The sequence below is a fragment of the Kryptolebias marmoratus genome, linkage group LG12, assembly GCF_001649575.2.
Source record: "Kryptolebias marmoratus isolate JLee-2015 linkage group LG12, ASM164957v2, whole genome shotgun sequence".
NCBI classification, from domain to species: Eukaryota; Metazoa; Chordata; class Actinopteri; order Cyprinodontiformes; family Rivulidae; genus Kryptolebias; species Kryptolebias marmoratus.
Genome location: NC_051441.1, coordinates 12670541 through 12697228, shown reverse-complemented (window position 1 = coordinate 12697228; position 26688 = coordinate 12670541). Strand labels below are relative to the sequence as shown.

At 42.6% G+C, this 26688-nt stretch overlaps 4 protein-coding genes across 5 annotated transcripts in view; 2 read left to right on the top strand and 2 right to left on the bottom strand.

Moving 5' to 3' along the window:
- Positions 1 to 26688, bottom strand: part of mapk8ip3 (mitogen-activated protein kinase 8 interacting protein 3) — a gene marked incomplete in the record, with an annotated part of 1049817 nt that overhangs the window by 921819 nt on the left and 101310 nt on the right.
- luc7l3 (LUC7-like 3 pre-mRNA splicing factor) lies at positions 2990 to 8970 on the bottom strand. Of its 2 annotated transcripts, XM_017421978.3 has the most exons (11): positions 8721 to 8970; positions 7866 to 7932; positions 7734 to 7773; positions 7506 to 7650; positions 7308 to 7382; positions 6785 to 6889; positions 6411 to 6572; positions 5915 to 6258; positions 5566 to 5777; positions 5219 to 5433; positions 2990 to 3660 (listed from the first exon to the last, which is right to left on the bottom strand). In XM_017421978.3, the coding sequence occupies exons 1-10, from the start codon at positions 8817 to 8819 to the stop codon at positions 5252 to 5254; spliced, it is 1431 nt and encodes a 476-aa protein (XP_017277467.1). In that variant the 5' UTR covers positions 8820 to 8970; the 3' UTR covers positions 2990 to 3660; positions 5219 to 5251. The 2 variants fall into 2 exon arrangements, with proteins under 2 accessions (XP_017277467.1, XP_017277466.1); XM_017421977.3 differs by having other exon boundaries at positions 2990 to 5433.
- On the top strand, positions 9606 to 14650 carry ankrd40 (ankyrin repeat domain 40). The gene is made up of 5 exons (XM_017421750.3): positions 9606 to 10091; positions 10479 to 10627; positions 10778 to 11407; positions 11843 to 12024; positions 12134 to 14650. Exons 1-5 carry the CDS (start codon positions 9961 to 9963, stop codon positions 12275 to 12277), a joined length of 1236 nt encoding a protein of 411 aa, XP_017277239.1. The 5' UTR covers positions 9606 to 9960; the 3' UTR covers positions 12278 to 14650.
- LOC108239180 (WAP, Kazal, immunoglobulin, Kunitz and NTR domain-containing protein 2) lies at positions 20779 to 25568 on the top strand. Its single transcript, XM_017421749.3, has 3 exons — positions 20779 to 21338; positions 22613 to 22929; positions 23739 to 25568. Exons 1-3 carry the CDS (start codon positions 21123 to 21125, stop codon positions 24937 to 24939), a joined length of 1734 nt encoding a protein of 577 aa, XP_017277238.1. The 5' UTR covers positions 20779 to 21122; the 3' UTR covers positions 24940 to 25568.

The window sequence follows — 26688 nt, the reverse complement described above, 5'->3', positions numbered from 1 at the left end:
TTGTCATTCAGTCCATCCAACCATTTCCTCTTGAGCTTTCAGACGATGAGCACACAGGATGAGTTTCTGCTCACTCCATCCAGCACAAAAGGATTTGGATGCTCAGGTGGGAGGACTGAAGGCTCTTAACTGGCTTCCTCCCTGACTCCGGGTGGCTCGTGTAGCGCCAGAACTGCAAACACAGCAGGGCACACAGGGGGAGAAACGACAAAGAAGGTACCACGAGGGGGGAGGAGACGGTCAGTGAAGAAAGACAAAAAAGGAAGCTGCTGGGCTGTAAACTTGTCGATTCGGAGCCCGTTCCTGTGGTGGAGCCATCTGCTGAGGGAACAGCGAGGACGGGCAGAAGTGCAAACCTTAAGGCGGGCTCCACACTTACACATTTAATGTGGAAATAAAAAAAGCGCTGAATGTCCAGCGTTACTCCCAACAGCAGAAAAACTGAGCTTGCTGTACAAGGCAACGCAAAACTACTGGATATTTCTGACTCTGCAAAAATGAAAATGCTTCATTCAAGATGGCCGCCACTGCTAACCGACTTCAAACACAAAAATGACTATAACCCAGTCAGACATTGAGCTACAATTTGGTATGTTAGTAGCTGAGACTGATCCCCAACGTATATATTGTGTGTATTTGCTAAAGACCGTACGAGATCTTTGTTTAAATTTTTAACTATTCAGTCAACTGTCAGCAAAATATCTCATGAACCACTGGAGGAACTTTAATGAAACATTCAGGAAATGATCATTGGATGTACCGCTACAGTTGTTTAACCTTTGGAGCCAGCCCAATTCAAGATGGCCACCACTGCCTACTGACCACAGTAAACCCAGAAATGGGTGTAATTCAGTGAATTTTACAGATATTGTGTTAAAGCTCGGGGTGGTTGTAGCTGAGAGACATTCGCAACACATAATCCAAGTGCTACTCATTTTCAAGGTTTGACCAGAACGTCTCTAACCGCAAAATAAGATCATCTAAGTCTGAAACGTTTTCATGAAAGGCGGTGGGAGATATTTATTTCCACCTGTCTCACAGATGGCTAAAAATGTGTGTTAGATTTGATGGTCCCAGCTCAGACTAGCTATTCGCTTGTCAATCTGGTCGGAGTTCAGCTCTATTTCTCCGAACTGAGGTTGATCAAAGAGCTATCTACAACAGGTAAGATATTAACTGTTCATAACTCTTCCACAGGAACCCACTTCTAAAGACCTGAACTACCACTTTAAGTCCTTCTTGGCTGGAATGAAATTGCAGCTCATGCCAAATAAATAACCATTATTATTCATAGAGGGGGAAATTATTGCTTTTAAAGCAGCACACATGAGCTCCAATGAGTTGGAAATGATTTCCTCATCAGAACATGAGTGACAGCTGACATAAGCTGTGAGCAAGTGTCAAATTTTACTTGTTAATCTGACAGCACGCTAGCAGCAGTGATGAATTGCCTTCTCTGCTGCATAATCTTTTGGCTGCCTTTACTTGGGTTTGGATGCCTGTGTGTGAAATACAGTAAAGGTGGGGAATGCAGAACAATCTATTTCTATTCTTCACCGTGGCATTTTTTTTAGCAACACACTCAGCTCTCTTCCCACGATCTCTCCCCTTAGTTTCCTGTACTGTCACATTTTCTTTTCTCCTGCCTTTTCAGCTCACCATCTCATTTCTCCCATTCCCCCCTCCTTCTCTTTCCAACTGCATCTCCTATTCTGGATGGGAGAAAAAAAAAAACTAAACAAAACAAAAAACTGCTCAGCTAATGACATGTGCAGGCTGCGTGTTGCAGAGCAGGATGCCTGTGTTGCGTGAGTGTGACACTGTTTAAAAGGAGTTGTTATTCTCGAGATCCCTTCCAGCTCCAGCGTGAACATGCACCGACACACAAGTGCTATTTCTGCACTGCTGTGACGCCACTGCCTCACACATCTCTGCAGATGACTGAGGCCCTTGGTTGGAAAGGCGGGCACACGGCGACCCCTGCTGGTGAGTAACGAGAAACCTGCAGCAGGTCAGCAGAAAGTTGCAGGATGGATAAATCTTAAGGCAAATAGTGACCTGAAAACAGCCAAATGGCAGTGTTGCACTTTGCTCTAAAATCCTTTATTTTAACATCACTTCCTTCACTTTCAGCCTCAACAAACTGGTAAAATAAAAACAAATTGAGGGATGGATCTCACATCATTGCTTACTAAGTGTGTATCTTGTTAAAGACACATTTCATGATTTAGTCTCCAGTATTCCAGTATGTAGATAATAAACTTCACCTGTATGATGATTTTGCAGGACCGTCCGCTTCAGAGCCGGCGCTCCTCGGCAGCGAAGCAGTAAGTGTTATGGACGTTTATTTTAAAATGCACTGTAGGTGTTGGATCAATGATACCTGAGGCCACCTATTCTGTATGTTTATTTTCCCTTTCAACACATTTTGGTTTCCTTCACGCCTTTCTCAGATCATCTGTCTTTTCTGGCCAAAATGCGAACGTCCTCCAGAGCGTCTTCAATCCTTACGATGTGAACGGACAGTTCTGTCTCGGCCGGAGGGACTGGCTCTTCTGGGTTGTGCCACGTGTTTGTGGCTCCTTCATGAAAACTAAAAAATGAGTGACGCTGGTCTTTTAGAAGGTAATGTACCGTCCTACACAAATGGCTTAGTGATGGTTTGAGGAACAAAACGAGTTTAAAGTACTTATTGGTCGTGTACATCGTTACTGTGCTTGTAATACAAGGAAAAACACCCACCAAGCTTTAGGCTTTCTGAGCTTATACCGCTGCTCTGACTAAGTACTCACATTGAAGCTCTGTTCTTTAATTCTTTTATAAATGTGCCAATACAACATAAGCTGTTCCTCAAAGCAGGAAAAAAAAACATTCCCTTTTGTCTAACATGAAATGGAAAACCAAAACAGAAAAAAAAGTCCTATTTTCACCAGGAGTAAAGGCTTCTTTTGTTTCCCCGTAAGCCACAAAAAGACCAGAAAAACTTGGATGAAATTGTACATTTTTATTCAACATAACATGGACATTAAAAGCAAGGCAAACTTAAACAAATCCTAGGTGTTCAAAAAAAGCTTTTGATCAAAATAAATCAATATTTTACAGATATGGAACAAGCGCATTCAAAGTGGGCTCTAAGTGGAGGAGAAAAGAGACGCTTCCTGTCGCGGGTCTTACATTGTACATACGCTTTTAACCGACTTTAAAAAGGAGGTCAGGAAGAGAAATACAACCTGACAAAAAGGAGTACAAATCACAAGTACTGATTTATTTATTTGTTTCATTTTTACTAAACGCCAAGGAACACAGAGGACGTGTAAAGATTTTTCAAAATAAGACAAACTCATAAAAAAAGAAAAAAAAGAAACTGCTTTCTAAGTGTGATATCTGGCTGCCATCTAGACCAATACATCTGATGAAAATGAGATGAACCACAACTATCCTCATCCAGCCAATAAAACTGACAGGTAAATAAACAACAACAGAAAATGTACTGCCCCTCCCCCACCGCCCCGCCTCATTTACAGATACTTTAGGTTCATTTCTTAAATAAGCCACAACACATTTGTGGTTCACCTTGTTTTTAAGCAGCGACGTGTCAGGTTCAGGGGAAAGACGGGCGTGCTCTTCGGCTTCTTCCTCCACAAGATATCCCAGCGTCCCCTGTTGAGCAAAACGGCCACAATATGCAACGTTAGCAAGGGTCCCACGACAACTGCTGCCACACGACTCATGTTTAAACAGCCAAACACGTCCCTCAATTTAACCACGGAGGAAAGTTTAACTCCTAAGGAGGAACTGCCAATAATAATCCAACAAACTGTTAACTCGATGACAAACTAGCCTTATATTTTTTGAATAATTTCACTGAATATTTATTAGAAATTAGGCTAAACTGCAGAAGATCTGACGTTCAAATTTGTGACAAAACTCTGATATTCCCTTTGCCATGTGAAAGCAAACCCTTAAATCCACAGAAACACCCGACTAGAGAAATGTGACTTAAACAATCGAACAATGCTACCGTATGCAGGTCGGTGAGAATTATAGCGGATGGCAAAAGGTATATCAAACAGGTTGTCTCTGATAATTCGAATAACTCTCCTCCTCCGGACAAATTACAAAATGCAGAAAGCAAAGACGACAATTAAAAAAAATATACACACAAGCTTTCAGATACATGAGCTAATAAAGTACATAAGTCGTATTTAATTTTCTTTTCTGACAGGCAACAGCATTCAGAAATGGATGTGGGTAGAGAAAGGAGTACCTGGGGTGAGTACCTGCACAGTTTGACAGTCAGAGAGTATCCGAGATTTTTAATTTGCCCTTTTGCTCATGTGGTCTCGCTCACAACACCAACGCTGTGTGAGGTATAGAAGTCAGCTGCAATTCATTCCATAAACCCTACCCTCCAGTTAGTTAGTGTCCTTCGGCCCCTGGTGCGATAACACCCCCTCCACCACCCCCCAAAACACACAGTGCATGGCATTATCAGGCACATTAAGCTGGAGAATAAATCCAAGTTATGACTATGGCAAAAAAAAAAAAAAATAATAATAAAGTGCTTGCTTTTCAAATACACTTTAAACCGAAGACTAAATGTGTTTCTGTACTTTAACACATGAGTTGGAGAAGTTAGATGTAGTAAATAAACATATAAACACAGTGACTGAACTTCCTTCCTGGAAGGAATACGTCAAATAGTTACATTTTCCTGTTTCAAAACAAGAAAATAAATCAATTAATTAATCAAAAACAGGTAAACACAGCTAATTTCTTTCTTTTTTTTTGCTTGGATCTAATACTTTGCTTTCTCTTCTGCCATTGTGTCCACAAAGTGAAATACACATCCGTAAGGGTCAAAAACCGATACAAAACGAGGGGTACCTCCGGGCATGTTTGCTCAGGGCTACACTGGCCTTTCCCTCTTGGCTTTGTGTGAATGTTTGCTACCTTCTTCTCATTCATCGGGCCTAGTCCTTCATCTTCAGTGCATACTTACGATGCACTAATCAAAAACAGGATAAAGATATTTGCATATAGTACAGAAGACAAAAATCATAGTCATTGAACTGAACATAAACAGGGTGGAAAGGAGGGGCGGGAGGGAGGGAAGGAGGAGGGACGGAGGGGAAAGGGAGGAAGGAGAGCTTCGAAGGAGGGGACGGTGAGAGGGTGGGTTGAGAGCCAAGGGGAGTGAAGAGGAGGACGCACTTACCTGAGCCTGATCTGAGGTCCTATCAGATCAGTTTTAATTGGACTGAGTGTCACCTTCAGATTGGAGGAGCTCTTGCTGGCCGTTAAGCAGAGGAGGGGAGGCAGCTGCCTCAGTCTGCATCGGTTCCGGCTCTGATGAAGCCTTGATGGCAGCCGCATCACTTTCAGTGTGCTTGTCTTTCTTAGAACTGCTCTTCTCCTCTGTTGCCTTTCGGTCTGGCGACGCAAACGTATATTTCCATTAGATTATTATTTCAGAAACACAAAACTGCTGGGGGGAAAAAAATGGAACAAATGGGTTGAAATCTAGATGCATATCTAAAAGAACAAGAGGAAACAAATTCCTACCTTTGTCTTTTGATGGCCGCTCTTTGTCTTTCTCCTTTCCCTTGTCTCTGTCCCTGTCTCGTTCTCTGTCTCTGTCTTTGCTGCGGCTACGACTGCGGTGGCGGTGAGACTTGCGCTCGGCGCTGCGTGACCTCCTCCTGTCACGGCTGCGGGAGCGGCGTTTTCTGTCGGAGCGCTCTCGGCTGCTGCGCCTCCTCTCTCTGTCCCGGCTCCTGAGTACAGAAGGAGAACAAGTTATTATGGTAACATGAAAAACAGGTAATAGTTCATGTCTTTTCTTAAACAATATGGATTAAAGGGTTATTCTAGTATAATATAATAATAAATATTTTAGTTGTTAAGGACAGACCTGCTGCGCTTCCGTTCTCGGTCCCTGTCTCTGCTCCTGGACCTCCGGCGATCGCGGGACCTGCTCCGCTTCTTGTCCGACGTTCGGCTGGAGTGGCGGCTGTTGGAGTGGCTCCGCCGCGCCCTCCGGTCCCTCTCGCGATCTCGCTCGCGCTCCCTGTCTCGCTCCCTCTCGCGCTCCCGCTCCTTCTCCCTCTCGCGCTCCTTCTCCTTCTCGCGTTCCTTCTCCTTCTCCTCCTCCTCTTTGCGCTTCTTCTCCCTTTCCTCCCTCTCGCGCTCTTCCCTGTCTCGTTTGAGGGCTGGGTTTTCGCCCTGCGGGTCCTCGGAGCGACGCCGCAGTTTTTCCTGAAAACAAACAAACAAATATGACTTCATGTCAAACACAGTCCAGGTGAAATACGGTCATCTAAAATAATCATGCACACCTGTTTTTTGTTTGTCATCTATAAACAATTAAGACATTTCATAAATAAATGTTTACCTCGTGATCTTCTCACCTTTAGCTCCTCTACAGTAGATTTAATCTTGGCGTAGCCCATGTGCTGTTTGCCCATTAAGTGGTCGTCCACTCTGGACTGTGCGTCGCCCACAATGAGGAAGGCCCCACAAACCTCACACACCTCCATCTGTTTCTCCTGCGCTGCAAAGCTTTCAATGGTCTAAATAAAACATACCACATTAGTTCCATATCAACAAAAACAATAACATGCATTATGTATTATTAATATTATGCACATGCATTATTCTTCTTTGATCATGTTGAAGTGTTTCAGTGTAGAACAGGATAGGTGTGTGTTTGTAAACACAGTATTACGGAAGCAGCGCCTGCTAGCCTGAGCGTCTGTAGGTCGATTCGTGTTGGCCTACTCACCGAGGGCGTGGAGCTGAGCATCTCCCTCTCTTCTTTTAGCTGCTCCACTAGCTTCATCATTCCCTGAGCCTCCTCCACACGGCCCTCTGACCCCAGTTCCTCAATCTGAGCAAAAAAAGGCGAGCGCAGTGTGTTACGGTTTAATAACGACACAAGCAGAAATCTTAGGTGCGTTTCAAAATATAAGTCTGCAATTTGTAGGCGTGCTTAGGCAACCAATTAAATCTAATCAGCATTATTAAATTAGTGCAGTTGAAATGTTTCAAATTGAATGTGAATATATTTAAACTGAACCCATTAATTTCTTCGCTTTTTGTATATTTTCCTTAGTAACTTTTATTGGGAACTGGTAATATATATACAAACTGCCCTTTTTAATGTTATTTAACACCACTTAATAGATCTAAAATGTCTTCTGGTGGTAGTGCTGGTTGTAATAAAATGCATTAGACAAATATTTACTAACCCTTTACCCTTTTTATGTCTTATGAAAGCAGGAACTTATGTTAAATTAGCTGCAAACCTGGACAACCAGGTCTTCAATCTTCTCCGTTAGAACCTTGGCTTTCTCTTCATTTTTTCCTGTTGGAGCAGGACCCTGAAAAATTATTAAAAACAAACACATATTTGATACAGAAGCCACGTTTTATTTCTTTTGAAATTAAATTTTCTACATGCACATCTTTTGCGCTGCGCTAACATCCACAATGAAATCACAAACCCCCGGGTTTTGTTGAGCCTGGGAAAGTGCAAGCCGAGCGTGTCCTCTGCGAATCCGACGCTCCACTTCAGCCAGGAGGGACTGCAAATACCGCAGGAAGTCTCTCTCATAGCCCTCCTTCATGAACCGAGAGCTCTTCTCGTACCTGTGACAAAGGTGAGGTGTTGTTAGATGGAAAGAAAACATCAAGCCAGTGAAAGTAACTCTGTATTCTCAAACTGAACTTACGTTTTCCTCAAATTTTCATCGTGGATTTTTTCACAAGGACCTGAAAAAAACAATGGGATCATTTTGTCATCCTGAAGGAAACCCGATAATAAATCAGTTATCTGCAGATTGCAAATTAAGTCTTCAACTTACCCAAATCAGAACGTGTGTTTGTAAACAGCTCAGCTGGACAGAAGCCACACAGATAATATCGACAGACCTTAAAAAGGAAAAAAAAAACAACAACAATTTGTTTTAATCTGGAGTTATAGTGATCTTATGACAGCTTTAGAAGGGATGTCCTACTATAATCAGAGAAAAGAAGAAGATATGTGATGAATATCATCGCTTTGGAGAAACATTACTACTTCCAAGGTCTGTGTCTGAGGAGTGCTTGACTTTTAAACTAGTTCAGAGTGAAGTCTCTGGAGTTCAACTAAGTTATGAATGTCAAATAATACTAAGAATCAGGAATTCAACAGTTCAGATTTCATCAAGCTCATTGCAAAGCTGTTCAATGGTAAATTATGTGTTGCAAATGTCATAATACCTAGTCACTGAGTATATAAATATAATAACTGGAAATCTGATTGCTAGTGTTTGGCTAGCATCAGGAGATTTCCGGTAATAAATGCTTCTGATGGGGATTAAAACAAAACTTAAATCAGACTAGATTCACTCGGAACAGCTGATCATAAGGAGACGTATAAATACACAGAGTCCAAAGAGGGCTGATCACATATTTGCTAGTAGTTTGTAAGAGCTTTGTTGAGCTAGCTAACCATTAGCAAACGGATGTTAGTTCCGCTAACGCGCGTGTCGTACCCTGAACACCCACTTTAAGCTTTCATTCTCCATCAATTAAACCTGACGTGGGGGCAGATGGATTAGCTCAGCTGGCTACCGCATTCGGATGAAGGGTGACTTTAGACGGGACACACATCGCTTTGATCGTATCAGCTTATCCCACCACCCAGACAGCTAACGTTAGCCCTCGTGCTAACTTACGCTCTCGTCGTCCCATCGAACGTTGGACCGCTTCTCGTCAGGGGCCAAGTTTCTGTCCCTGCCCATTAACTCATCGAGCAACTGGGCGGCAGAAAGCATTTTTCTGATGAAAGGGTGTATACTAACTCGGAGAACTACTATATAACCATAAGAGTCGCTTCACGCCAGATGCTGCGCCGAATACTTCTAACCAAAATGGCAGCCGCTGTGGCACCAACGCCCGCTCACCGTTCAGCCACAGGCGGACGGACCACAATGAGCTGAACCGGAAGTACAACTGCCCATGGGCGGAGGGATACCGTTCGATATATTTCAGGGTGTTCTTCGTCCTCGCTAAATTCTTAACAGTTTTCAAAATTCACAAAGTTTATAAGTGAATACATAGCTTTTTCTTGAATGGATAATAATAATAATAATAATAATAATAATAATAATAATAATAATAATAATAATAATAATAATAATAATATTTGTTACTTCTGCAATTTGTGTATGACTGCCTTGTATTTGCTGCCCTCTTGTGGTCACATTTAGAAATTGCAGCACACAAGAACATTAACAAATATAACAAATTAATTAAGTTATTATTGTTCATCGGTGGGCGAATTTATTATTGCGGATACAGCTAATAAAAACAGTAATACTAACTTTAAGAAAAACAAACTTATAAACATTTTTACACAGCTCCAGTGTAAGCCTCCTTAGAGCGTTGCTACAGAAAGCAACACGTGGGATTTAATGCTAAACCTATTTTTTTATAGGTCAGAGTTACGTATATAAATATAAGCCCTTGTGACTAGATAGTGTCAAATGTGTTATGTTTAATTAATTTTCTAAAAATACGGGGGAAACTAAGATAGGAACTAACGACGTTCGTGCATCGTGTTGTCACCTCTAAACGTTTCCCCCCCGACCAGGCGGTGGTGTTTTTGACAGCACACTGACGGAGCTCCGCCACTTCTGTTTGATTGAATGAGTAAACTGGGTAATGTCAGTGGAGCTGAGAGGGCAGAAATAAATGTCGAGGGCAAAACTTGCGACTTAAGCACCAAAACACCACCAAAGCGAAGTTACATTAGCTGAAGCTATTCGATGCCTCAAGCTAGTGCCAAGCTAGCCACTAGTAGGTGAGGTTAGCCGGGCCAAACAGTTTGGAAATTCCTCCGTTGTTGCCAACTTCACTACTTCGCAAGGTGTTTGCCTATCATATGCCCTCGCATCGCTAGTTGTCTTTGCCAAAATGTCCACGACTTTGGATAAGGAATTACAGGAGCGGCTGAGAGAAGCGTCTGCTATCGGAGATATCGACGAAGTGCGGTCGCTAGTGGAGAGCGGAGTAAATGTAAATTCACAGAACGAAATCAATGGATGGTAAGTGTTGTCAGTGAATTGTTACAGTCTTCATTTCGTCCAACTAGTGTCTGTTTTGGTCTCAAATTCGGTGTATTTTTTAGCAGCCACGAACCAACGGGATTAAAAAGCTCAGCGTTATCCTATTAGGCGCAACAGAGCTTGTTAATCAGCCAGCCATGTCCTTTTTTTTATCTTACCTATCCAAGCCGGAAGTGTTTTGTTTAATTTATCAAAATGTGTACTTTACTCTGTGTGCTAGTGGCCACGCAAGCACAGACTCCAACTTTGTGCTTATGTGTTTGCTGACATGTCTTCCTCAAATGATATCTGTACAAAAAATAAAATCATTTGCTGCAGTATGTCTTTGTTGATTAATCCGTGTGTTTTCCTAAATACTTCCTGCAGGACATGCCTGCACTGGGCTTGCAAGAGGAACCATAAGCACATAGTGTCCTATTTACTTAGCTGTGGGGCCGATAAAGAAATCCTCACAGCTAAAGACGAGTTGGCCTCGCAGTTAACGTCCAAACCAGAGATCAAGCGACTCTTAGGAGGTGAACTACTTTTATTTCTCCCTCTTCTTTTCATCACTTCTCTCATATATTCATTTTGTACTTCTCTGTTGATGTCTGTGTGAAATCATTTATTTGTTTTGAGACTGTCGTTCTCATTGAAATAATCCTTTCTGCTCTTCATTCCCACAGTTGAAGTGGAGGAAGTGCCTGAAGTCAAGGAGCCCGAGTTGCCAATCATCCCAAATTACCTGTCCAACCCACCCCTTTTGTATTCCAAGATGGACAACAAGTCAGAGCTCATCCAGAATCATGCACAAAACGGCTCTAGAGAATACGCTGAAGACACCCAGAGTGATTCAACCTCCCTTTCCTCGATAGATGAGCTCCAGAAATCCCAGACTGTGGTCTCTAATGGCCCCACTCCCCCTCCGAACCCTGCTGTCAGCCACAGTCAAGCCCCAGCTAACGAGTTCATCCCCATTTCTGAGCAAAACGGTGTGGCCTCATCCCACAATCATGCTATTGCCAACCGCACAGTGCCTATGGACCTGTCAGTTGAGCCTCATCTGGTCAACCACGCCGACTACTCCCACGTGGTGGCGCACAACGGCGCCGTGAGTTCACCTCCTTTGGCGCCAACGTGTCCCGGCTTGGCTAGCAATGGTGGCGGCCAGGTTCAGGCCCCAGTGGGCAGCACAAACCCGACCATGAGCAGGCAGCCGTCTATTTCACAGCAGCTGAGCTACAGCCAGGGAAACGGGCCCATGCCGGCCTTTCAGCCCTTCTTCTTCACCAGCACCTTCCCTGTCAATGTTCAAGGTGAGTTTACTGGGAATTGTTCACCTCTTACAACTCATTACTAGCATATTGTCATTGACTCATTAGATAAGTAGAACCTGTTTGATGCTTTTAAAGTTAGGAGTCTTCTGACTCTGTATTATCAGCTTTGATTTGTCGTGTTTATTTTACTTCAGTGATCAAAAAGAGAACAGCATGACGACACTCACATAGTTCACTGACTTGTTAAACCCGAACAAGGTCTTTGTGTGTGTAGTCACCTTTTCATTAGCCGTTCCAAACATTTTTTGGAGTTCATCTAGTCTCACAATGTTTCTCAAGCACTGAACAACAGGCAGGGTTTCTTTATAAGGATTCAATGGGTCCACTCAGTGACTTCCTCCCTGGGATTTGTCCCGCCGTCGTCCAATCAGTGTTTTTAACAGTGAGGTATCGCTTTCGCACCTCTCTCTTTAGAGTTGGTGCTGAAGGTTCGTATCCAGAACCCAAACGCTCGGGAGAACGACTTTATTGAAGTGGAGCTGGACCGTCAGGAGCTCACCTACCGGTCCCTGCTGAGAGTCTGCTGCCGCGAGTTGGACATCAGCGCCGAGCACGTGGAGAAGATCCGCAAGCTGCCGAACACCTTGTTAAGAAAGGTACAGCGAAGACCGTTCGTGCTGTATTGTGTCTTCAGGACATTGTATAGTTTATGTATGATCGTTCAAATGAAACTGAGGCTCAAGGTGATTTCTCTTTTCGTTCCAGGACAAGGACGTGGCTCGGCTGCAGGACTTTCAGGAGCTGGAGGTCGTGCTGGAGAAAGCAGAAGGCCTGTCTCTGTTTTCTGGGGCAGGGGGCCTGACAGATAGACCTTGCTACAACATGAGGGCCTCTCGTCTCACTTACTAGAGCGAGCACAAACGTCGAGGTCTCCCCGGTTCCGATGGGCTTCTGTAGCTACCCTCGAGCGACTTGGAATAGCTGCCCGCCCAGGTTCCCTGTCGCAGCTCTGGTCAGCTTCGGTGTTTTAACCAATAACCCAGCTGGGATTAGCTTTTTTTTTAAACTGTAGCTAATGTCCTTCTCCTATCCTCCTCTGGCCCTCCTGCTGCTTTAGTGTACCCAAACCGGCTCCAAACGCTCGCTGATGCATGGTATCCTCGATTATGTGCAAAGTATTTGAGCCCCTTTCCTCCTCTCCTCAGCACTCTTTCCCGCTGCGGTTTGTGCCAAGGCTCGAGTGGGTCAACAGAGGGGGGACGCTGGCTTGTCTTCCTAACGGGCTGGACTTTATTGGAACTCTGCAAGCGCCTTACAAGGACACACTTTTAATCTGGCTGCGAACTGTGAGGGGAAAAAGAGAAGACGACGTACAGAAGGTGTCAGGAAGGATCGACGTCGTTTTTACGAATCAGATCATTGGAGCACAGCGGACCAACACAGCAGCTTGGTTTCTGAACAGAATCACCTACAGGGTGATTTAAGATGTTCTCACGCGTCCCCACACTTTTCTACATGCTTGTGGCACAAACTATAGTATCTGTTATGAGCCTGATTGCTAAGGCAAGTTAAGATTTAGGAAACTTTGGGTTTAAAAGTGCTTTTATTGGCCAAACATGCTTTAATCTAGATCCCTTCACGGATGGAGTGAAACTGATTTCCCTGCTTAAAGTCATTCATTTGTACACTGTGGTAAAGAAATAACTACTGTAGTTATGTCCATGTTCTTTTATTTTTTTTAATGCAAAACAAAAGCCTCATTTATATAGTTAAAGGTTAAAAGTTGTTTTTTTTCCCCCTCATATTCTATAATGCATCGGTCCTGTTTGGCATCATGTGTTTATAATGATGAGTCTGCCGTCAGATGTGACGTATTCATGTTTAATTTTGGAGTTTTGTTGATTCTAAAAACAGTTCTAGGTGTAGCACACTCCAGCTCCAAAACAAAAGTTCACTTTATAATTGTTTATATCGACGTTTTGGTCATCGGGGCCTTTCTGAAGCCCTCCGTTCTTACTCTGTTGGTAAGAAGTGAGAGCGTTAACGTTTCGGCGTCCGCTGCAGACGTCCTGCTCAACTTCCAGCATTTCAGCTTCTGCTAAAGAGTTCCAGTTCTCGTCAGAATCAAGACCAAAAATTGAATCCAGCCAGCAAAGACGCCAGTGTCAGACCAAACCCGGTCACTGCTTTGGAAAAGAATGTAGCTCTGTTTGTTTCGTTCTTGAAGGAAGTGGGAGGGTGCAAAAAAAAAAAAAGGGGGGTTGGAATTACAAGTCGACTTTGGTTTCATGAATCAGTGTTTTTGTGCTCTTCCAACATTTATATTAAGTTTCTGTTTGTTTTGCACTTTATGTCGGGTCATTGAAGGCAGACGAGGGCAACGAAATATCAGGATTCAACATATGATAGCTTCAGTGCCAGTCTAACGAGTAGTTTGTTTGAATTATTTCTACGTTTTTTTGTTGTTGTTTTTTTGCCTTTGTTTATGTTTTCTAATAGAGACGTTGATACAACTCTCACAGATTCTGTACTGACATTATGATCATAAACACTAACAAATAAATCATTTATCTGGTGAGAAGGGTCTGTGGTGTTAGATGGAGCCGCTGCTTTTTGTTAACGTGCGTTTCTGAAGCTTGGTTATTTAAAGCTGTGCTGTAAATGGACGCCGCCCGTGTCCTGCAATCAGCTCCTAGGTCTACCTGAGGCTCTGACACATTTCTATGTTTTGTTTAGTTTTTTTTAAATTGTGTGTATTTTTTAACCAGATAGGCCTGATGTGTTTGTGTGAACAATAATTTTGCAATTGTGCAAAAAAAAGTGATGATAAAAAAAATAGAGGGGAGAGGGATGTGTTTGAGCAAAGCAAAGACAACCAAGAGTGTGTTTTGTTTTTGTTTAGTTTTTTTTTATGCTCCTGGTTAAAGTAAGTGTTGAGTGAAATGTGCCACACATTGAGAAAGTTAAATATTACGGAGGAAAAAAAAAAAAAAAGGTTTGCAATTTGTTTTTGTGCCCGGGTTGAATGGAAGCTTCATGTTTGCAGTCATTTTTTTTTTATAAAACGTGATTCTGTTGAGAAGATTTTTTGTTTGTGGGGTTGCGTATCGTTCCAGAAAACAACATAATACAGTTTAAATGAACCTATGCATCCAGAGTCTGATATTTTTATATACAGTAGCTGCTGTATATGTGTGGAAATAACCCTAGGCACTGTTAAAACTGTCTTGTTATTGTTCTGGAGACCTCTAAATTGTTCTTTGATAAAGCATGTTAAACGACTGGATTTTTCCCCCTCTTTTTTTAATCATTTTTTTTACTGACTGTCTTATTGAAGCTATTTGCCCTGGTATTTATCACTTTAAATGAGCCTGGAACTGTTTAATTTGTCAGCCACCAGAGGGAGCCCTGGAGCAAACATGAGCTGAGAGCAGAGCAGTTCTGCAGCCAGAACATAAATATCTGCTTATGTACATTTATTACTGAATTTATTTGCACTCATTAGAAGCATCTATCTTCACTCTAAACCAGTAGTTTAAGAACTGCCCCATTCTTTTTTACGACTAAAAGTCCCCGTCTTCAGAGGTTCTTATGTCCCATTTTCTAACCTCATCACTTTAAAGGATGAACATAAACCTAATAAATAATTAAATACACAATTCTCATGCAAGTTTATTAGTGATAAAGAAGTCCTTGTAATTTTAGTTTTTTAGAACCATTATTTAATATAACAAAAGATAATTCTGTTTCAGAGCTTTTATTCTTATTTTATGACTTTATATCCATCGTTGTTGCATGGGAATAGTTCTGTCCTTGAAAATCCCCATTAATGAACAGTGTTGCAAATTAACTGGGAAATGACCGAAACGTTTCCTGTTAATTGGACTTGGTCCCTACAATCGTTCTGTAATAAAAGACAGAATAATATTTATGCTTCAGTTTTTTTTTTTTTTTCTGTTTATATCCATGAGCTGAAGAGCAGAGTTCAGGGGAGGAAACACTTCATCATGATTATTTATTTGGACACACCACATGTGCACCTATGCCGCAGTTTATGAAAGAAAAATAAAACAAGAACAAATGTATTAAAAGATTGAATTAAAAGAAAAGTCTGCGTCAGCTTTAACCCTCGATAACACAGGAAGGTTTTACACAAATATTTCCTCCTTTAACTCCCTTTCTCAGCTTTGTTATGCCTTTAAATGAAAAGTTCTTTGGCTGATCGTGTGTCTTAATGCTCACTTTAATATGCACTGTAAGCTTTTATATGCTTAAAGAACAAGATAACTTAAAAATGTGCTTTTTCTGCAGGAATTCAGCATGAATGCTGAGAGCTGATTGAATGCTGAAATGTGCTAAAGAAGTCCAAACTTAGTTGTTACAGCTAAAAACAGCAAAACACAGGATAAAACAGCAAAGTGCTAGCTAAAGGCTAAAAGTAGTAGTGTAGCTGAAACTTAAATGAGGCAGAACACTAGCTAAAAGCAGCAAAATTATAGCTAAAAGCTAAAGGTAGCAAGAGGTTTGCTAAATGTTAAAAAGTAAAAAGAAACTAGCCAAAAGGAGCAAAAAGGTAGCTAAATGTAACAGAACGGTAACTAAAAGCTAAAAATAGGAAATATGGCTCGAAGCTAAAAGTATCAAAAGGCTACCTGAAGTTAAAAGTAACAAAACGGTAGCTGAAAGTAGTAAAAGTCTGCAGAAGTAGATAGACTGCAAAAAAAGTACCAAAAACAACCCAGGAAACCAAGAGTTTAACTGCAGTCAGCGTTCTGTCCCTGAATCCAGCCTCTCAGTCACTGCTTCATATTTCTCTGTAGAGCGTCAGTTAGATCCTGATCGGAAGGATTCGTGGAACCACAACTTGGTGTTGTTGCTCCGTCCAGCTGGAGTTTGGCCTCTCCATTCACCTTCATTCTCACAACAAGCTGCAGTCGTACATTCTGTTATCCGACATGTTCCCGCTCTCATTTAAAGAACATAAACAGCACCTAGGTTTTGATCATACTGGCTGTCTTTTATCATGGAAAGCTTGAACGTCATCAGCGAAACGAATGCAGGCCGTGTTCGTGGGGCAATTCGGACAGTCTGTAATCTGCAGATATTGCATGAGTGGGGTTTAATACGAAACCAAGAGCAAAGCGATGTGTCTGTGCATGCACTTCTGCGTGCCTGTCCAGTGTTTTGTGTCTAGACTGAGGCTGAGGGATCGGCTTAGGGCCCTGCTGTGGCGGGATGTGTCCCTCTCCTTTGTTCCGGAGCGAGACGCTCATAATAAGCTTAGCACGAACGGCCATAACACCTTCATTGTCTCGGACCAGCTTCCCAGGCCTCCATCATGGGCCCGAGACGCCGTGGACTCTCGCTCTCAGGAAGCTCTTAAGAGCCTTTCAGAGCTGGAGGGGCAAGGTACAGGAGCGGGGGCCCGTTCCCTGACAGGCTCTGTGTCACAGACTGGGTCACAGCCTTCTCCTTAAACCCATAAAACATCTCATCCAGCATTCAAAACGGGGCCGAAACTGAAGTTTCATGCACATCAATCAGTGTTTAAGTTGTCTTTATTTCAGTGTGCACAAACCCTCTTTGTGTCCACATTAGATTTACACATTTAGAAACTTAAAAGCTCCAGTTTTAAATGAGCTGTGTGTTAATGTTTGAGATGTTTCATTATATATATATTTATACATACTTTACGGTATTTAATAGTCTGTCATGGGAAGCTAAAACACGCTTTTTAGGACTTGAACTCGCTGCTGAGGCTCATCAGGCTTGAAAATTTAAGAAAAAACCTTTAAGCTGTTTGGACTTCATCAGAGCCACAACAGGGCAGATTGTGCACAAAATGAAGACATCCATTAAAGCTGAAGTTCCTTTGGCAAAAAGAAAAAGCAAAAAAAGCCCAGTGAATGTTATGGAAGTGAATATTTTTATCTTCAAGGAATAGTTCAGATCTTTTGAAGCGTGGTTCTGGGAGAAGGTTATGAACAATGAACATCTTACCTGTTCTAGAAAGCTCTCTGAATGACTTCAACTTGTCAAAACAGACTTTAAATCTGACCAGATTGATGAGCTAATGGCTAGTCCAAGCAGGGCCAAGACCAAAGTAGATTGCGGTCGACCTAAACCAACTCGAGTCTCAAAAAGTTTATAGGAGTTCGTTCAAATAATATTTTATAAACTTTTAGATCGCTGCGAATGTGGCATGACATGATTATTCAGGCAGAAATATTCAGATATTCCTGCTGGAAGCAGCCTAGTTTGCACCGGAAGTGGCACAGCTAGCTGCTACTGCCACTGTTTCTGCTCGCCAACAACCAAAGATGTTGACGTAAATACCAGAACCTTCTGTCTGTACTGAAGTGTTTCTACTTTGATGTATCGGCAACATCTATTAAAAACAGTTCAATAAATCAAAATCAAAGAAGTTGAGTGATCACTAAACCATCTGTTAAAGGCAAATAAAACTGAAACCCTTTTCATGTAAGTGAGGCAAAACTGAAAGACTTTCTAATTTGTTACTGTTGGGTCTTGGCTCATCAGTCAGGTTGAATCCAACACAAATATGGAAGGATTTGAAATATGCAGTTCATGTGAGGAAAGCAACATCCCATAATGCAAGCTGTTCTGCACAGCCAATGGGCTTGAACTGTATTTGATGAGCTAATCTCATTTTTTTTTTTTTAAGCTTAAAAAAAAAGTACATTTTTAGCTTCAGATTGTCTGTATTCTGAGGAACAATGGCACCGGTGCAACCAATTAAGATGAAGTTTTATCCTCAGGAGTTACAGTTTTACAAATTATTTGCTAAATAACCGCACCTCAAACTGGGAAGCTTTTCCAACAACAGATCACCGCAACGACACCGAGCGATGCACTGAACGTGCACGGCGCAGCTCACAGACATGACGAGGGGCGCGGAGTGGAGGTCAAAGTCAAGGTGTCTGTCCTGCAGACGGTACATGTGCTGTCGGCAAAGTGAGAGGGAGGGAGAAGGCCCCGCGTGGAGCCCAACATCAATATGTGACATGCCCTGTAGCCCCAGTGCCGACTATGCTGGGAATGTGGGGTCTTGAGGGGTGAAGGTTAGGGGTGGGGGGCCTGAGAGGGACAAGTGGGCGAGGAGACAGTGCAAACACAGCTTGACCGTGTTTGCACATTTGTATTCAATTGAACTTGTATGTTAGTCCTTCCACTTTGCTTTTCTTCTTTTTTTTCTTTTTGTAATGAAGTTCATGTAAATAATCCACAACACCAGCTATGTAATCAGCTTTGCCCACCTTTGCTTTCGGTTTTTGGGGGTTTTTCCTGTGTGGACGGCAGAGCAGCCTGAGAACATACAGAAGAGCAGTGGGCCTCATTCGGCACAGCGGGAGGCTCGGCTCGGGAGGCACGGAGTCCAGCTCTGCCGTCTATTTACACTCCGTCACACACACAATAACACTTAAAAACACAGAGAAGAAGAAGCACGTTAAATCTTGGTCTTATGAAAATAAAAAGGAGCTTTTGGATGACTATCTCTCCGCTCTGTTTTGGGTTCTGTAATGTCTGATATGTTAATATTTCAAATGGTTTATAAAAACTAATAGAATAGAGTAAAAACAAACTTTTTTTTGTCCCTCAGCAGGAAATGTCACATTGGTAAATCAGCAAAGGTAGGATTCAAGATAAGAGGAGAAAGAAATCCTCAAATGAATACAAAAAGATTAGAATTTAAAGGGGTAGTTCAGTTTTTTTTACTTATTTTAGTTTCTGTAGAAAGGTTTTTGAACAACTAATATCTTACCTGCTGCAATCAGCTCTTTGAACTTCCCCAGTTGAAAGAAATGGAGTTAAATCTGCCTGGATTGATGAGCTGACGGCTAGTCGGAGCAGCTGCCAGACCAGAGTGGATTAAAACAGCTCCAATCAAATAATTTGTTGCAGTTCATGCCAACGCGGGCTGATAAACCCTTACTCTGCCCTCTGTTTTGCATTAGTTATTCACATGAAATGTTATGGTCAATTTCAAACACACATACAGGAGCGGCAGCAGCTAGCTGTAGCACTCGTACTGCAGATGGAGGAACTTCCTGCAGGAATGATATTGGCATTTTTGTGAACTGCGTTGGGCTGTATTGGGGTCAAAATTCAGCTTAATTTCTTCAAACTGAGGCCATTTCAAGAGCTATCCACAGCAGGTAAAATATGAATCGTTCGTAGTCTTCCCACAGAGCTGGACATTAACCGAACTATTCTTTTAATATCAGGAAAGCCACTCGGTCTGACCGACACTAGCTGACGTGTTTTCTTTCTGTTCTGGTCACACGGAGCACATCACCACCCGCCTCTTGTTTTGGTTTGAAGCCTTCTGTTATGCAGCGCTTCCTGGAATCGCCTTTTGGAGAAAAGCAGTTTTTCACAGCAGGACTTCAAGTTCTACTTGTGACTTCTTGGAAGTCAATATTGTGATAGCAGCTCGGTGTTTTCTGGAGTATTATCGCTGCAATATGCTCCGCTTAATGTTCCTCCAGTCTGTTGAATGATACACGTTTGATCCTTTAAATTAGTTTAACCTAATCTAATATCAGACCTGAGCAACATATGGTAATATTAGCCCATTATTTGGTGCAAATATTAAACTGATGATGAAATGAACTCAGCTCCTTACATCTGAAAGGTTTACATTTGTTTGTGTAGTATCTGAGAGTCACTCCCAATACATACTGAAACCCTTAACTGATCACTAAAGATCTGTTTTTAAAACTTCTGGTGTGAACACTTGCAGTCTGTTAGCAAAATATCTCCTGAACCACTTGACAGAATTTAATGAAACTTTCAGAAAACAACCAGTGGGTATACACCTATAACTGATTCACTTTTGAAGTCACTCCAATACAAGATGGCCGCGACAGGCACATGATCTTACAAAACACAGAAATGTCTGTAACTCAGCCAATTTTACAAATATCGAGGTCAAATTTGGCATGGCTGTAGATGAGCATGAACTCTGATAATTCTTACTCTGAAATCTACACATTGTACAATACTTTTGCCCATAACTTTGGCACTAATTGCTGGCACCAACCCTGTACGTCTGTTAGCACAAAATCTCACGAACAACAGGATGGATTTTAATGAAACGCTCAGAAAAAATTCGCTGGATGTCGATTTATATTCAGAATTACCCCCAAGTCAAGATGGCCACCACAGCTGATTGATATGAGAGAATACGAATATGTTTACAACTCAGTCAGTTTTAGAGATATTGAGCTAAAAACTACTGAACTACACAATAACTAAACTAAAGTATAAAATTCAGTTATAGTCAATTGGGTTTTGTTCTGTTTGGTTATGTCCCTCCTCTTGAGGCTGGAAGCTAAGGGTTAAAGCTGCCGGAGCTTTAAGCACAGGTGTCTGCTCAGTTCTTCATGAAGCAGCGCCTCCAAACTGTCGGCTGACTTTTTTCTTTTTTTTTTTCTTTTGTAATAAAGTTGATCATGACTGTAACTCAGCTTGGATTTGCTGTCCGTGTAGACAGGGAGAACTGTAACTCATGTAGCCAGACCCCGAGGGGGGTTTTACGCGCCGCAGCCTCAAACCTGGGAGAACTCTTCCAGATCGGGGCCGGGCCAGCACGCACGGATCTAATCTAATCTAATCTAATCTCATCTAACAGCTAATTTAGGAGCTTTTTGAGTCAAACCAGTGGCATTTTCAGCCCTCTCCCTCTCGCTTTTTGTTTTCACTGTGGGGGGTGTCCGCTCTGAGCTGGGAGATGTGGTGGATGCTGTTTCCCCGGTGGATCTGGTTCCTTCTCGGACAGTTTCATCTGATTTTCTTTTTCATGGACAGCTGCCTTGTGACAGCGATGCCTTTGATGTCCGTGGCCAAGGTGGTGTATTCTCACGCAGGTATGTGTCCGAATGATCTGAACCCCAACCTGTGGGTGGATGCCATGAGCACCTGCATGCGCGAGTGCGAATCCGACCAGGTGAGTCTCCTTTTGTCACTCTCTGTTCACTGTCTGTGTAGTTTGTAGGAGTGAAAAATCTTAAAATTATTGAAATGGCGATGAGATTTTTTTGTACAGGATTAAATTGTTTTTTTTATTAATTGTTGAACAAATAAATAAAAACGATACACTGCAAAAAAAAGTCTGTTAAAATAATCCAGATGGTTACAACTGCATAGAAATGCCTGGATACACTGCAAACAATGTTACTGTAGAAATAACTCCAGAAAACTCCCTGACTGTGCTTACATCAAGTTTTGTGAAATGAACACCAGCAAATGCAACAGAAACATGGTGCTTCATGCGTTTCGATCAGACATTTCTGCCCAAAATCGTTGGACAGAAAACCAAAAAAATAGATTGGTGCTACACTAGAACTGGATTTAATGTTGCACAAACACTTATTTGATCACTGCTGCCCTGTTCTATTTGGTTCAATTGGAAAAGATAATAGAAGAAAAAATCAAATAAAGAAGTTGCACCTGAGTCGTCTCAGGCCCAGCTACACTACTCCAAATGTTCTTAAAATAAAAATATTCCTGTTTCCGGTAAACTTTGATCATGGGCTGAAATGGTTAATAACTGAGAGGAAGTTGTACACGGTATTTAAAAAATCAACAAGCTATTTTTGTTTGGGAAAAATCTAATGTTGAATTCCTTTTTTTAATAGAAGTCGGATTTTTTTAAAATCAACGCCACCCCAAAAGTTGGAATTTTGACTCATGATCCAATATGGCTGACTCGTGCTTGAAATGTTTTCTCCTGGTTTTCTGAGTTGCAACTGGAACTCAGTAAAGTCGGATCTGACTTCTCAGATCTGAGTTCCAACTTCCAAGGTAAAAGGAAAGCATCCTAAATCCAAGCTAATGGTCTGTATTTTAAGATGTTATTAATGTGGATGTTCTCACTCTCTGATGGAACTACTTGAGTTTTTCAGGGTTTTGGTAAGAATAGCGCAAACAGAAAAAGAAAAGTATGAACAGAACAAAAGAATCCTTATTAAAACATATGGAGCAGTGTAGATGGGGCCTCAGACATTATGCTGTACTCACTGCTAACCTAATCACTGGACCAAATCGGACCAAAATCGCATAAATGATTCGTTTTAAGAAGCCTTGGGACTTAAAGTTACAGCACACTTGGTCAGGTAACATTTAGCTGTAAAGGGTGACAAACTGTAATCTGTTCACATATTTCATTTAGCTTTGGGTTGAAGCCCAAATTTCTTTGGTTTGCTCTTTGCTGAACTTCAGGACTGCGAGGGCTTTGAGAAGTGCTGCCCCAACGTTTGCGGCAACAGGAGCTGCGTGGCGGCACGCTACATTGACATCAAGGGCAGCAAGGGTCCCATTGGCATGCCGAGGGGCGCCACCTGCGACAAGTTCATGTGCTCTCAGCAGGGCTCCGAATGCGACATCTGGGACGGCCAGCCTGTTTGTAAGTGCAGAGACCGCTGTGAGAGAGAGCCCCACTTCACGTGTGCGTCTGACGGCATGACTTATTATAACAAGTGCTACATGGACGCAGAGGCCTGTTCCAAGGGTATCTCAATCTCTGAGGTCACCTGCAGGTAACATGTTAAGTACTTTAGATTTTATTTCTTTGATTTAATGAGGTAAAGTTCTCAACATAAAACCAATTATCTGACTGTAACTGACTGAAAAAAATGTGTGTTCTGTGTGTGGCCTTAGAAATTAAAGCAATACATCAGATCTTTTGAAGTGTAAATGTCACGTACAGTTAATGTCTTACTTGTTGCAGATAACTCTTTGAAGGCCCTCAGCTTGGAGAAACAGAGATGGTTCAAATCTCAACAATTTCAAAGCGGTTCAAGTGAATGCTGTTTTTTAACACCTTTCCCTGCCATCAGTTTTACATTACATGATTATTCCAGAAGAAAGATTATAATTTTACAGCTGGAAGGCTGCAAAGGAAGTGCTACTGCTAGTTGCTGCTCCCACTATTTGTGTTTATAAATAGCCAAAGAGTTCTGTGTAAATAACTGTGCATCATTAAATCAACAGCAATATAAAATTTGTATGAACAATTCCAAGTTTTGGGTGATTGGAATCTTTTTAACACAGCTGCAATCCCCTTTGGTCTTGTCCCCACTATGACTAGCCATTAGCTCATCAGTCAGATCAGATTTTAATATTCTAGTAATTTTTGAATCAATAGTTATCAATAGTTATTAGCATATCAGAACATCACTTTAAAAATTAAACTATACCTTTAACTCTATTTCTCCTTACTGATGTTGTTCAAAGAGCTATCTACAACAAGTAAGATATTAACGGTTCCCCCAAAACCCCACTTCAAAAGATCTGAACTATCCCTTCAGCTGGCACCGGTTTACTGTCTCATTTGATCTACCTACAGGTATCACCTGTCCTGGCCAAACACCAGCCCAATCCCCATGGAGACCACCTTACATCCCACTACCGCCCTGCAGACCACCATACCAACTGACATTCAGCTTCCCGCCATCCACAGCGGGCCCACCAGACAGACCGTGTTCGTGGGCGAGACCGCCAGCTTCCTGTGTGAGGTGTCCGGAAAGCCCCAGCCAGAAATCACCTGGGAGAAACAGCTGAAGGGCAAAGACAACATCGTAATGAGGCCCAATCATGTGCGGGGGAATGTGGTGGTGACCAACATCGGCCAGCTGGTTATATACAACGCCCAACTTCAGGACGCCGGGATCTACACGTGCACTGCCAGAAACATCGGAGGAAGTGTGTCGTTGCACTTTCCTCTGGCGGTGATCAAGAGAGAGCAGAAGGGGAAAAGCGTAGAGGGGAATAATACCAACCTGCCTTTCCCGGCCGCAGAGTGCCTTAAGAGTCCAGACACCGATGACTGCGGAGAAGAGAGCATAAGCTGGTACTACGAACCAAAGAGGAACAATTGCTTCACCTTTACCTACAGCCAGTGTAACAAAAACCAGAACCATTTTGACACTTATGAAGCGTGCATGCTGTCCTGTGGAGGGGAGCTGGCGGCGCCCTGCAGCCTGCCAAGCCTTCAAGGTCCCTGTAAGGCTTACGAGCCCCGCTGGGCGTACAGCAGCAGCCTGGAAAAGTGCCAGTCCTTCGTGTTCGGAGGCTGCGGCGGCAACGAGAACAACTTCGAGTCCAAAGAGGCCTGCGAGGAGATGTGCCCCTTTCCGAAGAACCACAACTGCAAGATATGCAAGCCCCGGGGCAAGATGGTCACCAGCTTCTGCAAGAGTGACTTTGTGATCCTCGGACACGTCACCGAGCTGACAGAGGAGCAGGAGTCGGGCCACGCTCTGGTGACCGTGGAGGAAATCTTGAAGGACGAGAAGATGGGCCTGAGGTTCTTCGGGAAGGAGCCTCTGGAAGTTACTCTTCTGAACATGGACTGGAACTGCCCCTGCCCTAACATCACCATCGCCGACGGGCAGCTCATCATCATGGGGGACGTTCACAACGGCATGGCCGTCCTGCAGCCCGACAGCTTCGTGGGCTCCTCCAGCACGCGCCGGATCCGGAAGCTGCGCGAAGTCATCCACAAGAAAACCTGTGATTTCCTTAAAGATTTCTCCACAGCGCAGTGATGCGCGCGCTGCAGCGTGTCAGATTCCTCCAAGCTCCAGTGACCTCATCAGGCAAACCCACTGCCAAGAAACACATCATTAAACTCTGTCATGTTTCGTTCTCTTTCTTATATATCTATTAATATCTATGCATAGATATATAAAGCTATATATTTGTTTTTTTCTCTCATTTCCTATCTCACTCAAAAGATCTTTTGTCAAAAAGTATTTACAGTGCAAAGTATTTTAAGTTTTTTTTCTGAATCTTTTATACACTAATATTATTCACTTAGTTAGACGTTTTTATGTGATTAGCATATGTTCTTGATGTTATCGTTGTGTAACAGCTGTCCTAAGCTCCTCAGCTCACAGGAATTCAATGCAAAGCCTCAGTTTATCCACCAGAATCAAATAAGCTCTTTGGTTCCTTTTTTTGTGGAATCAGTTTTCATTTACAACACTGAATATGTACGGGAACTCATGTGTGTCATATTTATTTTTATGTATCTCATTTTTAGGGCCTTGCCAAGTGGATTTATATAGTTTGAATATATATCTCTGTGAATCTAATTACTTAAAAAAAAAAAGAACATGTTTTTTATCCATGAAAACCTTAGATTAGTTGATGAATAAAACTGATTCTGAATGTATTTTCTGCTCGTCTTTTTTTATTATGTCTTTCTTCTGCTGAATGAAAGCAGAACCTTCAGACAATTTGTCAGAGAGTGCTTATTTTCTAGTTGACATCCTTCCATCTTTGTACTTGTAATTCACACACACACACACACACACACAGACTCTTGTCTGGCATTAACGTATGAAGCAGGTCACATTCCAGCCCAGCTGTGGTGGCCTGCAGAGCCGTGTGTGTTGTGTTGTGTCTGGGTCTGGGGCCCTTGCATAGCATGCACCCCACCGGCCGGCCGGTCGTGTTGCGCGGCCCCTTTCATGTGCCAGAGGCCGGGGTGAGAGGGATCTGGGGGAGGAGGGGGGATCCTGGCTGATTTCTTCTTCTTTCATTCACTCCACTGGCCACATCTGTGTTGTGGAGACATAACAGAAAACAAAGAGTTGGGGGGGGGGCAGAGACAAGTTGAACACGAGTCACAGGTGAATTGTGTCAGGACAGAGCTTTGAGCTTTACTGAGCACACGGTCTAAAGGATTTTTCTGTTTCTACAGTGAGATCTCGAGTAAATCAGAGTGTGGATTTAGACTTGGATGCGTTCCCCCTCCTCCCCTCAAGTCCTTATCTCTCCTTCTCTGTATTCCTCAGCCTCCTCCAACCGCCTCCTCGGATCGACAGGCAACCAGCACCGGGCGGCGACCTTTGACCCCGCTAATGAAAAAGGGGCCACCAAGGAAAAGGTCACTTTCATTACAGCTGTTGACAAGTGTAAAGTAACTGGCTGCTCTCCAGACTCCTTCATGAGCGCCGCGTCGCAGCCGGCTGCTGATTTCACTCTCAAGTTCGCTCAGAGATCACCGCCTGGGCTGAGCCAGACAGACCATAATAATAACAGTACTCGGAGAGGGGATTTATTTATGAAGGGTGGGCAATCGTGCAGTTGTCTGTGTCTGTGTGAGTTCATTTGAGCAAAACATCTCACAAACCTGTGGATGCTTTTCAATGAAACACTCAATACCTCAGTCATTTTTAGAGTTTTAAGGTTGTAAATTATACTTTACTTCTCCTTTTTAAAACCATTGCCTCTGTAATTGTTGAGGATAGATGTGAGGATAGATGAGACAGCCAGAAAGAAAGAGATAA

What these genes read in the sequence shown, in the direction of transcription:
- LOC108239180 (XM_017421749.3), top strand. Translation starts at nt 21,123, where the DNA reads ATGTGGTGGATGCTGTTTCCCCGGTGGATCTGGTTCCTTCTCGGACAG. An exon ending in GCGAGTGCGAATCCGACCAG is followed by an intron (nt 21,339 to 22,612) that starts GTGAGTCTCCTT and finishes GCTGAACTTCAG; the next exon opens with GACTGCGAGGGCTTTGAGAA. An exon ending in ATCTCTGAGGTCACCTGCAG is followed by an intron (nt 22,930 to 23,738) that starts GTAACATGTTAA and finishes ATCTACCTACAG; the next exon opens with GTATCACCTGTCCTGGCCAA.
- ankrd40 (XM_017421750.3), top strand. Translation starts at nt 9,961, where the DNA reads ATGTCCACGACTTTGGATAAGGAATTACAGGAGCGGCTGAGAGAAGCG. An exon ending in CAGAACGAAATCAATGGATG is followed by an intron (nt 10,092 to 10,478) that starts GTAAGTGTTGTC and finishes TACTTCCTGCAG; the next exon opens with GACATGCCTGCACTGGGCTT. An exon ending in CTTCCCTGTCAATGTTCAAG is followed by an intron (nt 11,408 to 11,842) that starts GTGAGTTTACTG and finishes CTCTCTCTTTAG; the next exon opens with AGTTGGTGCTGAAGGTTCGT.
- luc7l3 (XM_017421977.3), bottom strand. Translation starts at nt 8,819, where the DNA reads ATGCTTTCTGCCGCCCAGTTGCTCGATGAGTTAATGGGCAGGGACAGA. An exon ending in CGAGAACGGAAGCGCAGCAG is followed by an intron (nt 5,778 to 5,914) that starts GTCTGTCCTTAA and finishes TTCTGTACTCAG; the next exon opens with GAGCCGGGACAGAGAGAGGA. An exon ending in GCGGCCATCAAAAGACAAAG is followed by an intron (nt 5,434 to 5,565) that starts GTAGGAATTTGT and finishes TTGCGTCGCCAG; the next exon opens with ACCGAAAGGCAACAGAGGAG.